General features: G+C 36.1%; 2 protein-coding genes across 2 annotated transcripts; one reads left to right on the top strand and one right to left on the bottom strand.

The window, feature by feature from the left end:
- The first annotated feature begins 5,020 nt into the window (after window positions 1-5,020).
- On the top strand, window positions 5,021-5,594 carry LOC146930063 (uncharacterized). The gene is made up of 2 exons (XM_085701718.1): window positions 5,021-5,177; window positions 5,275-5,594. Exons 1-2 carry the CDS (start codon window positions 5,087-5,089, stop codon window positions 5,409-5,411), a joined length of 228 nt encoding a protein of 75 aa, XP_085557844.1. The 5' UTR covers window positions 5,021-5,086; the 3' UTR covers window positions 5,412-5,594.
- Window positions 5,595-7,528: 1,934 nt separating this feature from the next.
- Window positions 7,529-8,236, bottom strand: LOC146930064 (uncharacterized). Its single transcript, XM_085707462.1, has one exon. The coding sequence runs from the start codon at window positions 8,234-8,236 to the stop codon at window positions 7,529-7,531; it is 708 nt and encodes a 235-aa protein (XP_085563588.1).
- Between the last annotated feature and the right edge of the window lie 4,234 nt (window positions 8,237-12,470).

The raw sequence follows: 12,470 nt of genomic DNA on the forward strand, positions 1-12,470 counted from the left end.
TTTTAGTAATTGTCCAAAATGTTCATTCAAAAAATAATAGTGTCAAAGTTCAATGAGTCTAAAATTAAAAGGTCCATGTCCAAAAAATCTTTCTCTTCTCTATGCCACAACTTTAGGAGCAAGTCCCAAAAATCAACACCTTTTTTTTCTCCTCAAAGTTATTTCCTTTTTGGCAAAACTCTAATCCTATAAATACACATCATAACTAACACACAAAAGACACAATTTTTACCCAACACACAATTTCACACACACAAAATATTCCAAAAAACAAAACCCTAGCTAGCCACCGTACAATATTTTTGAGTCTGCACTTTTTTTTTCTTTTCGATTCAGTCATAAAATTCTCATTCATTCCAATCACCGAGGCTTTTGTTATTGCTGCCTAATTATTTTCATGTTACTGTTCCAAATCCAAATTAATTGCCGTGCCCTTCTTTAGATCAATTCCATCGGTTATTTTTTTTCTTTAGCTCTATATTGCTTTCTTTTGTTTTCCATCGGTTATGTTATAATTGCTGGATTCCAATTCATTCCATATTGATGCAATTCCATATTCCATTGAAAGCTGTGCCCTTCAATTCCATTGCCGTTAGTGTATATGCCCATATTATTCTATTTTGTGTTGCATGATTAATTCAATCCTTAATTGTTTGCTGCTTGTTGGTCTATTTTCATTCGTTTGATTTGCTACTACTAATTCTTGTATTGTCGCAGCACTTATTCTTTTTATTTAAAGTTTCCATCATTAATCGAGTGTTCGTCGTGGCTGTTCTATTCCATTCTAATTGCAAGGCTGTGGTTGCTCTCCAAAGTTAAAAGATTCCATCATAAAGAGAAGTTTGCATTTCTTTTTCTAATTTCTTCTTCATGCATTTTTTTTCTTTCTTTTCTTTAGCATTTTATTTATTTTTTTCTCATACATTTTATTAGTTTAGGTTTATTATTTTGCAACCTTAGTATTACTCATGCATATTTGTTTAATTTTCGTCATTTATTTTATTGCATGGATTAGAATGTATTTTAGGTCCAATGTAAAGTCATAAATAAAAAGTGTGTGTGTGTGTGTGTGTGTGTGTGTGTCTTTTATTTCTTTTCCGCTTTATAAATATCAAAAATACAAAAAAATTAGATTAGAGATTTTGTGGTGATCCAACGTCACTACAAGTCCACGCGCATTTATTTTTTATTGCTCCGTTAGTTTATTTTCATGCTTTAAATTAATCAATCAAACATCAAAAACTTTTCATAATAAACCTTGGTTCCAAAACCAAGTGATCTCTTTTATTCTATTTTCTTAATCAAATTCTAAATCAACTTAATCATATTTCGAGTCTATTTTCTCTTAAATTAAAAAACACAAACAAGCTTACTTACCACTTGACCTTTTTCCTATTAAAATCTTTTCAAAATTAATAAAAAATACAAAACTAACAAAAAATCAATTTCTACCACGAACTACGTGATTTTGATCCCTCACGGGTACGTAGGCAAAGGACTTGTCCTTCCAAATCAATAAAATCTAGATAAACTAGGTCTCTTTTCTTTTATCATTTCAAACTCCATTTTTTTCAAAACAAGCAAGTTACAGCAAACTAATTAAATGAAACCAAGAGGTTCCCGTAGAGTACTGTGGACATAAAGGGTGCTAGCACCTTCCCTTTATGTAACTAACCCCCGAACCTAAAATCTTTTCAAAATGGGGTGTTTGAACTTTTTTTCCCCTTTTCTAAAAAATTAAATGTTCAGTCGTGAAGATAAAAGAGTGAGTCAAAAGCTAATCAAATAGCCTTGACCTCCGAAAAATGACGCGACACATGGCTTCTTTAAATTCTTGTACCTGAAAAGGAGCAGTTAGAAATCATTATCCTCTTCTGACACTACATTCTCAATGACCTCAAACACTGGTGCTCAACTGCTATTATTTTCAAGAAAAAGTTCCTCAAAGTAACCTTTTGCAACCTGACATAAGCCTTGTTCATCAGTTACATGGACCCCATCATCATTTTGTAAGCAGAGAATACGGTTTAGCTTTTTACAAGAGGTAGCAGACGCGTGAAAAAAAATCATGCTTAGATCACCATCACAGTACCAGTTAGTTTTTGCACGCTGTCGCTAATATTTATCCTATTGTATCATCAACTGAGTTATCTTCTTAAGATCAAATGCACAATGCTCTAGTCTCTCTATTATTGACATACCTGCACTAGACATCCAACTATCAGAAACAACATCATGAATTCTTGGTTCAACACACCAAGCATTCTCAAATTTAAAGGTTCTTTTGGGCACCCAGACAAGTGTAACAGGTTCCCTATTGAGAAGTATCAGATAGTAATCAGAGGTCAGGGCTATTAAATTTTCACATTTGCATTTGGAAATAAGTAAATCCAGGATGCATTAGAAAGTGCACGATCCAACCGTCCCTCAACTGATCTTGGGGTACCTAAACTTTTAAACCATGTGAAGGGATAACCTTCCACAAAAATATCTACCAGACATGCATGAGAAACAACTTGTCTAAAACCGTTAATTAACTACTGAGCACGTATTGAACCCCTTTTCTTCTCATTGGCATCCAAGATATCATTGAAATCACCAAATAGACACCAAGGTTAAGAAGTATTATTAGATAAATTTCTCAAGAAATTCCAGGAATCTCGTCTTCTGCCTCCTTCTGGAAATCCATTAAAACCTGTAAATTATCATTGCCCTCGGCTAGAATCATTGACCTCAACATTTATATGATTATCAAAATAATTCAACATAGTGCAATCAAAAGAATTTTGCTAGAATAGTGCCAAACCACCACTCTGACCATTACTACTAACAGCAAAACAATTATCAAAACCAAGCTTATAACGGAAATAAGGCATCAAGCTTATAATAGCAGACTAGATATTTTAATTTAGGAACTACGCACAGGTTCGCTAGGCCTCGACAGTTCCAACTTATAAACTCATGGCGGTATATCCATTTCATCAAGCAGAAGGTTATTCTTAGTAGTCATTGCTAATTGTATCAAGACAACCAATAACAACCCTTAATCACAAATAATAGTGGTGATGAAAAGAAACCCAGTAGAATACACGAGTGAAACAATACCTTGAATTAATACATGGTTGATGGCAATTAGAGTTAATCAAGAGATGAGATATATAAATTATATAAGGCAAAAGGAAACAACACACCAACCTTGAACTCTAAGACTAGTTGTAATGGAAGGGATGACACCTTGATTCAAAAGATATATGGTGGCACATGGATTCAAGCATGTTTACAAGAGAATACAAAAGTAAGAGTAGCTTAAGGCAAAGGAAAAACGTTCAAAGGAGAAGAATTCTCAACGAACGACCGCAAAATCCTTTACAAGGGAGCATCATCGCTAACCCTAGAAGTGGCGGAAAAGGCATCTATTTTAAGACACATATCAAAAAAAATCCTAAATATCAACAATAGTTCGCCATTATATTATTCGATCTTGTCGAGTTATTTAATAGAATGACATTTTGTTTCAGTAGTGTGTCTGATTGCAAGCCTATCCTGATGTGTCGCAGCTAACATCTAAATGTTCCTTTATTCATGTACCTAACAAAGGAAGTCTATGTCTAACACTCCCTAAGTCAAAAGATTAATTTTGGATTGCATGTCTAAAATGCATTAAGTGAAAAAATTGATAGATCGCTATAGTAATTTATAATTTATATATAACCATCCAAATAAAATATCTACACTAGAGTCATATAAATTTCATCCAAACTTACAATACATCACAATAATAAGAGAGAGTCGACATTGAAGAAGATGCCTCTGTCATTTCTGCCTTCAGCTGTCTCCCTTTGAACCTTATAAATGATGAAGTGAAGCTTGTATTCAAAGAATTCTAAAAAGTGAACTTTCATTAGGTGAGTGATGTCTTCGCTAGGAGAATGGATATTTCTTCCACTTGAAGTCTTTTTGATCTCAGTCACGAGGGCTCTAAACTACCACCACTCGCTAAGAAAGTCATTCCTTTGTTGGGAGAATTACCTGTTTAAAACCATGAGCTTCTGTCTTGAATTGCTGGGCGAATGGATGTGCTCACATGGCGATTTTCTCTCTTTTGATCTTCTTGATTCACTTGTGATGTGCTTCATGACCAAGCTTCCATTTTTTTGTGACCAACTAACCTTCCTAATCAAGTTTCTTTCATGCTTAAGTTAATTCAAGGTTAAGCTTCCTTGGTTTCTTACTATCTAAGTTTCCTTCATGATTAAGCTTCCTTGGTTACTTGCTAGTTAAGTTTCTTTATGGTTAAGTAACTTCTTGGTTAAGTTTTCTTTGTTGCTATGTTTACTTTTTGATAAAGTAAACTTCTTGTCTAAGCTTCCTTAGTGGCTAAGTTTACTTTTTGGATTTCTTCATGGTTAAGTAAATTGACTAACTAAAGTAATCTTCATCATTGCAATTTCTTCATGTTAGTATTTACATAAAATGAGGATTTTTCATAATGTTTCTTGCAGAATAAGTTATTATGTTCCCTAAAAGACATATGTAATGTCATTTTGGGATTTATCACCATGTCCATAAATAATTAATTTTCTCTTTCCTTGAGAAAAATAACACGAGATTTGCTCAACTCATATAATTTCCACATTTTATATGTAATAATTTTGTTATAAAGTGTTATAAAAAACAGCATACGGTACTTTTAATTTGTAGACAAATGTGTCGTCACCTCTTCGGTTTGTCCCTCATACAACTAATATTTTTTTTTTCAATCATTCATTATTGTTTTTGTTTTGGGATTTTTCCATATCTATTATGAAAGTCTAACATATACATATAAAAATATATCAAGAAGTTTAATAAAAAAATAATTAATTTTAATGATAATCTAGATTTTTATGTGATCTCTTTATTAAGGTTAAATGATAACTTGAGTGGGCTAAATGGATACACGCAATATATTGATTAAAGACATTAATATATATTTCAATTTTATAAATGGCTCCTTACAATTCCCAAGTGCTACAAGCTATTCAATTGAAGTTATCAAAGCATTAACCATTTACTTATAAAGCGATAAAAAACTTATATTTTTTACATGCAAATGAGGAAAAATATGACTAAAATTCTCATGATTGTTTATGCTTTGATGATCTTTATTTTGCTATCGATTGCTGTATCCATTACATGTATTTCTTTTTTTCACCATTTTATAATTTATTTTATACACAATATTTAATTTGTCACCTTTTAATAACACCATTTTTTTCTTATTTGACAATGCAGGTGACATTTCAGGGAATCTTGCCCGTGCTTCTCGAAAGAAGCCAGTGGATGTCATTCCATGCATTATTGACGATGATTGTCCAAGAAAGCTATATTTTTTGGAACAATGTATTGGTAATGTTTGCAAGTACTTATGAACATAGTAATTAAGTTTAAATATAATTATGGTACCTCTAAGAGTATGATTTTATATATAAGTCACAATGTTTACCCTTTTATAAAGTACTTCAAAATTCAATTTATGTTTCTCCAGCCTTTCTATTTTCATAAATAGAACAAAAGTGTATAATTATAATAATATGCAACTATTGTTACCTTCATTTTTTGGTTACAGTTTGTTATTGTTACCTTCATTTGATCATAGAAGATATACTAAAAAAATAATGTTACTCCATAATTAAAATTATCTAATTTAATAAATGAATGAAATATATGATTACTTTTAGAGATTAACTTCCTCTTTCTATTAGAGAAGATTCCCTTTGTTTTCTTGTTTTGTTTTTGTACGTCATTGCTTATTTTTCCCCCACTGATATGAGTTAGGTTCCCCCGTGTTGTTTTCATTTTTTTACCACTGACTCCCCCTTTTAAAAAAATCATTGAAATGAGATAAATTAAAACTTTTATGTCATAAATTCTTGCCAATAAATTTAATATACTCATTAAATAATGTATCTTGAGTAGTGTTAGCATCACTCTATTTTGAACACTCTCTTTAATACTCACTCTCTTATTGGTTTGAATCATTGCGGGTCTACACTTTGGAAATAAAACCCATACAAAGTGGTTGTACATACACTGATTCCATTCAATGAAAGAGTGAGTGCTAAAGAGAGTATTCAAAAAGTGAATGTTTCTAGCATTCCTCATGTCACATTATGCGGCGTCCCAAATTTTAGTCCATAATCACTACAAGAAATTTTTAGTTATATATTTCTGTATTTTAAGTATTTAATAATATATTTATTTAAATTGGCAACACAAACTGCCCCATTCAATTTTATTTTTTTTAAAAAAACTTAACATTTGCGACTGTTGGTGAAGGGTCGCAAGCCCCTTTTTTTTAAAAAAACTTAACATTTGCGACTGTTGGTGAAGGGTCGCAAGCCCCTTCAAAACTTTGTGAAAACTCTTCATTTGCGACTGTTGGAACTGTCGCAACACCTTCTGCAGCAGTTGGTGTGACTGTTCTATGAAGGGTCGCAAAAGACAGTTGCGACCCCAACATTCGTGACTGTTGGGGAACAGTCGCAAATGTACATTTACGACCCTTCTAACAGTCGCAATCAGTAATTTTAAAAGTCGCAAAATGCAGTTTTTCTTGTAGTGAATCCTACTTAAACATATTTATTCTTTTGAAAAAAAGTGTCTAAATATTTGTTTCTTTTAAATGTTAACATAATACATAGCCAAAAATTATTTTAGAAAACTCTATTTGATCAACCAGAGTTGAACTAATCAAGTGATTTGTTTAATATCTATTGTTATCACCATTGCCAACCAGCCAAATAGAATTAGACTGAACTTCATGTATGTTAGTTTTAATTCCAGAACAAATAGAAGAACGTAAATGATAAGGAATTCTGCTCTTTACCCAATTGATTTTGCTCATGCCCAAAGTAAAAGATCAAATTGCCCCTACGCATGTTAAGTCACGCTAGTGCAAATGTTAACGAATGTTAAGTCACGTTACGTAGGTTCACATGCGTTAGTGTTATTTGTAGAAAAACTTTGCGCATGTTAACATGCGTTAGTGTAATGCAGTGCGTGAGTTAACTCACGTTTCCATTTGCACTAGCGTGAGTTAACTCACGTTCATAGCAGAAACAGAAACTGCATTAAATGCATGCAGTAACAGAACAGACTTTTGAAAAGTCTAGAAAGACCGTAATCACGCCACATTCATAACTTAACCAAATTACGCCAGTTTAAGAAGTTTATCGGATAATACGACATAATCGATCAAAATTACTTAAAAACATTGTTTTTCTCACAATAACGTAATCACATATAAACGATCCAAACGGTCCAAATTTCATAAATTCGCCGGTAATGACCCGCAATAATTTAAACACACTTAATGACACGTAAACGATCCGAAATAATTTTTTTCATATATTTATATAATATTAGTTACATATTGGCCATAAATATCAAAATTACACAATAGGCCACCAAAAAATACGTCGGGGTGTAATACCACCAAAAAATAGGACGAACACCCACCGACCCAAAAATGTCATAACCTATCTAACTAGACTAGTGATAATGCATAATCTTCATCTTCATCCATGACATCGTTCTCTTGCTTTGACTTTTCTGGAGTGTCCAAAGTAATAGGATTGTGCTCATTTGTTGGTTTCTTTGGCAGCTTCGGCTCCTTTGACAAGAGCTCATCGAAGGCGGTGTTTCTATCCAAAAACTCAAAAAGCCATTGCTCTGCATCACCAATCTTATGAGTCATCCACTCCTTAGGAGGAGGTGGTAAAGGACAATTTTCTTTCAACTTCACATGAAGAAAGTGGTCCGGAATCAAGCAAAGGCACATTATGTTGGAATGTGGCTTAAGTGGTGGAGCACTCCGGATTGGAAAATATCTCTCACATGAACCACCCAATTCGGGCAAAGTCAATAGAACAACCGCTCTATTGTAGCAACTAGCAATAATGTGACCCATATCCGGAGTGGTCAACCACTTCTCTAGAGGTGCAATACCACTTTTACTTGTTGGAGGGTGTAAACCATCCAAGATAAGTTTGTAACGGCTCTCGGTAGCATATATTGACAAGTAGTCACTCTTGTGAGTTTTCAACTCATTAATAAGTGCATGACGAACCAAAACATGATCTTCCTCATTAAATCCCATGTGCCTAGCTACAACCCGGAAACCACAATTACCATCCCCTCTAACATTCACAATGTCTTCAACGTAAGGTCTCATGAGATTTGGAATTTGTGACATGTATGGTATTTGCAAATAAGGTTGTTTTTTTGAAGTAGGAGTTGAAGTTTGTGAGCGGGAGCAAGTGCCAAGACGTGAACCTTTAGTCTTTTGAGACTTACTCTTGCCATGTGAGCATTGACTATCGGGATTTTGAGCATCAATAGTCTCCCACCTAGAGGGGATTCGACCGGTGGACCTCGTTTTTTATGTAGACTTCACCCTTTTAGGTGCCCCCTTGGTGGCCACTTGTCTCGGAGGTGGCTTCAACATTGTTTCCTCCGAAAATCCTAGTTCACGCAACTTGTATTTGATGAAGAGTTTCATCTTGTAAGGGGCCCTCTTGATACGTTCTTGAATGGCGTCTCATTCCTCCATAACGGAAAAATTGGCATCAACCTCTTCTCCAATTACACTTAACCTTTGCCAATGAAGGTGTATTCATCCAAAAGAATAGGCAATTTTTTCTTTCTCTTCTCGGCAAGAATACAAGCACAAGGCAACCCGAACGTTGCCATTTGCACACAACCACAATCTTCTTTAGCAAAGCCAAATCTCCTAGACCTTTCAAATTCTTCATCGATGAAACCCATAGCGGCCTTAGAGACATAACCCTCCAACTCGAAGAATAACTTTTTTTTTGTATTTGTGCACCATGACAGTTTTTCTCCTACCAAAACTCCCATGTATCTCACCGAATTGGTTTTTCAACATTTTGTCAATTTCATCCCAACATGATGCCAAATCTCCCACACTACTCCTCAAGTATCTTTTCAATTGTGCATGAGCCGATTCAACAATGTTGGTGGTTCTACACCCTAGATGCAAGTATGTATTCGTCCATGCCCTCACAAAATGCTTTTTAAGGAGCAAAACGGTTTCCTCAACATATTTAACAAACAATGGAAACGGTCCGCATAACTCATCTTTGAATGTCAACCATGCAATTGCAAATGAATCCTCCGTAGGAGAGTTAACCACATCTCTCCAAGCACTCACTATTTTCTTAACAAGCTCACATTGTTTGTCATCATCCGCTTCCTTTGCTTCTTTGGCATCAACTTTTCCTTTTCCTTTCGAAGGCTTGGCATTGACTTTACAATCCGTGATGCGCCTAGATCTTACATTCTTCTCAATATGAAAATAGCAAAGTACATGGTCCGTTTTAGGGTGAACTTCGGCAACGACTTTCCTCAAAGCGGGGTCCCTATCCGTGACAATCACCTTAAGCATGTTGTGTTTTGAGGTCAAAAGACCAACCAACATCTCAAGTGTCCATATGAAGTTATTCTCTCTTTCAAAGGAAAGAAATGCAAACGCAACCGAATAGGTTAATATGGTATAGGTGACACCGACAATCTCAAATAATGGCATTCAGTATGTATTGGTTTTGTAGGTGGAGTCCATGACCAAAACGGTTGGAAAAGTGTTGAGCATATCAATTGAATCCGGATGAGCAAAGAATAAATCTTCAAGAGTGGTTTCCTCGCTATTTGCTCTTATGAAATAGACATACCGATGCTTCTCCAACTTTGTAATTAAGTATTGCAACTCGGTCTTGTCATTTCTTTGCCCCTTGCGCCATCAAGTTCGTGCATTATACACTTGCTTGATGAGTGTCACACTTTCTTTGTTTTTTTCCTTCAAATCCGTGAGAATATTCCTAGGCTTTGCCAAGCTCTTTGTCATGTCAATAACTCTTTGCTTCTCCTCCCCTTTTAGTCGACCCGCAAGAAGGTGGCCAGATAACTTTGGCGCCAAGTCATGGTTGTGAACTCAACAAAGCATTTCAATCCACCATTCTTGTGTTTTTTTTTCAAAGAAGCATTTCAACCTAAACGGACAATTGCACTTCCTTGATCTCGTGCCTTCAAGTTTCGGTTTCTTCCTCGTCTTAGGTGGCTTGTATTCACCACTCCTCTCACATTTGCGTCGTCATGTATGGCGCTATTGTACTAGATTTATCTATAGAAATAGTAAATACCGCCCTAGCCGCTTGTCGACGAACCCAACCAAGCAATTCTTCTCGATCTTTCCATCTCTCGTTTGTTGTGAAAAATGAACCGGTGTTTACTTCAATAACACGAACACTGGTAGGTACCGGTTTAGGCTTCTCTTCAAAGTTACCGGTAGGTACCGGTTTTGCTTGATTGTGAAGTATGTGAGCTTCAACTTGAAAAGGAATTTTCACTTTAAACTTCACATCATTGGTTGGTTTGCCTACGCCGGAAGCTTTATTTTTGCCCGGTTTGGGCTCAACGCCATCCTCCGCCACATTTTCAACCATGCCACTCAATGTCTACTCAATAAAAAACAAAAGAAAAAATAATTAAATGACTTGTGCGGCAAGCAAAGCAAGTAAAACAAGAGGCGCAAAATTTCAAAATTTGGGCAACATAGTAGCGTGAGTTAACTCACGCTAGTGTTATCTTCCTGCGCAAGTTAACTCACGCAACACTTACAACTAGCGTGAGTTAACTCACGCTCAGCCCTAGCACGTACTGAACAAAATGACATGACAGGCAAAAAAACCAGGAAAATAGGATGAGTTTTGGGGATACATTACCTGTTCTTTGATGCTTGATGAGCGTAGAAACTTGCTTCCTGACGATTTGCAATGATTTGGAATGAAGATTTTGACCCCAAAATTCGTACTTTTTGGGTTTTTGAAGGGCAAAGGAAAGAAAAAATGGAGCTTTGTGGTTGCCTGCTAGGTTTTGAACGGAAAATGATACTTAACGTGGCTGCGTGACTTAAGTCACGCAACGCATGTTAACTCACGTGGCGCATGTTAACATGCGTAGGGGTATATATGTATTTTACTTTGGGACTGAGCAAAACTGTTTGGGTAAAAATCAGAATTCAATGATAAGAAACTGGAACATTGTTCCTACGAAATATTTTCTATAGAGAATGGCCCAATCTTCCTTTGGGCTGAAAAATCTCAAACAAAGATATGAAATGGTTGCTTCATTGATTTTTCTAGAAGGCTTGATACCTAAGCCTTCCTCTTCCAAATATAGACAAGTTGGCTACTACCACTTGTTATTCAAGCAGTTACGGCCAACTTCGATGTCAGAAGAGTCATGATAGACACTGGGCCTCTTGTGACATAATGTACATTGGGATCTTCAAAACTCTCTAAATGACGGAGAACAATCTCTCTCCCTACGTGGGATTCGAACTCTACAGATTCAACGGTTCTTCCACCAAGCCCTGGGGTTACGTTGAGCTTCTCGTAACCTTCGAGGAGGGAGATGGGAAGAAGACAATATAGATCCCATTTTTGGTACAACTGCATAATCGGGAAAACAGGTTCAACGCAACTTGGAGCCGCATGCTCAACTGCCCATCTAAAGCTGAAGTACCATGCGGATGACAACACCATTACCACCCTGCACGGGGACATAAAAGCCGCTCGGATATGCTTCCTGCAGGCCAACAAGAACCAGAACTCGGTTTCCCTCTCTGAACTGTCTTTTAAGGACAAAGGGGAAACTGCTGCGAGTCTTCACGACTCCAATCTGATCGAGCTCGATCCTCGCTTCACCAAGTCTGAGCGGAAAGAGCTGAAAAAGTAAAAGAATGACCCACTCAACGTGGAAATTCTTAGACCTATTCCAGATGGAGACTTCGAGATGATTCCTTCTGGGGACAATCCTACAAAGTGTTTCAAGCTCGGCAAAGGACTCCCCGAGCTCGCTTGTGCTTAGCTGATAGCTTGCCTGAGGGAGAACGCTGATCTCTTCGGATGGAGCACTGCTGACATGCCTGACATTGACCCTAGCGTTGCCTGTCAGCGGCTGATAGTTAGTCCTAGTGCTAGCTTTGTAGCCCAATGACGTAGGAAGTAGTCTCCAAAAAAAGCAGATGCTGCTGAAAAAGCTGTAAAAGACCTCCTAGAGGCAAATTTTATTTCTGAGGCCAAGTATACAACTTGGATCTCAAATGCTGTACTTGTAAAAAAATCTAATGGAAAATGACGTATGTGTGTTGATTATACCGATCTCAATAGGGCCCTAAAGATGCATATCATCTTCCTAACATAGATAAACTAGTTGATAATTCATTCGACTACAAACTCTTGTCATTTATGGACGCCTATTTTGGGTATAATCAAATACCCATGGCCAAAGATGACGAAGAAAAAACTGCTTTCATGACCGAATCAGGGTACTACTACTATCGAGTAATGCCCTTCGGATTAAGAAACGTAGGGGCCACATATCAATGAATTATGAACAAAGTATACGAC

The sequence above is a fragment of the Medicago sativa genome, chromosome 4 (genome assembly GCF_051527215.1).
Source record: "Medicago sativa cultivar Bolivia chromosome 4, Bolivia_mono, whole genome shotgun sequence".
Classification (NCBI taxonomy): domain Eukaryota; kingdom Viridiplantae; phylum Streptophyta; class Magnoliopsida; order Fabales; family Fabaceae; genus Medicago; species Medicago sativa.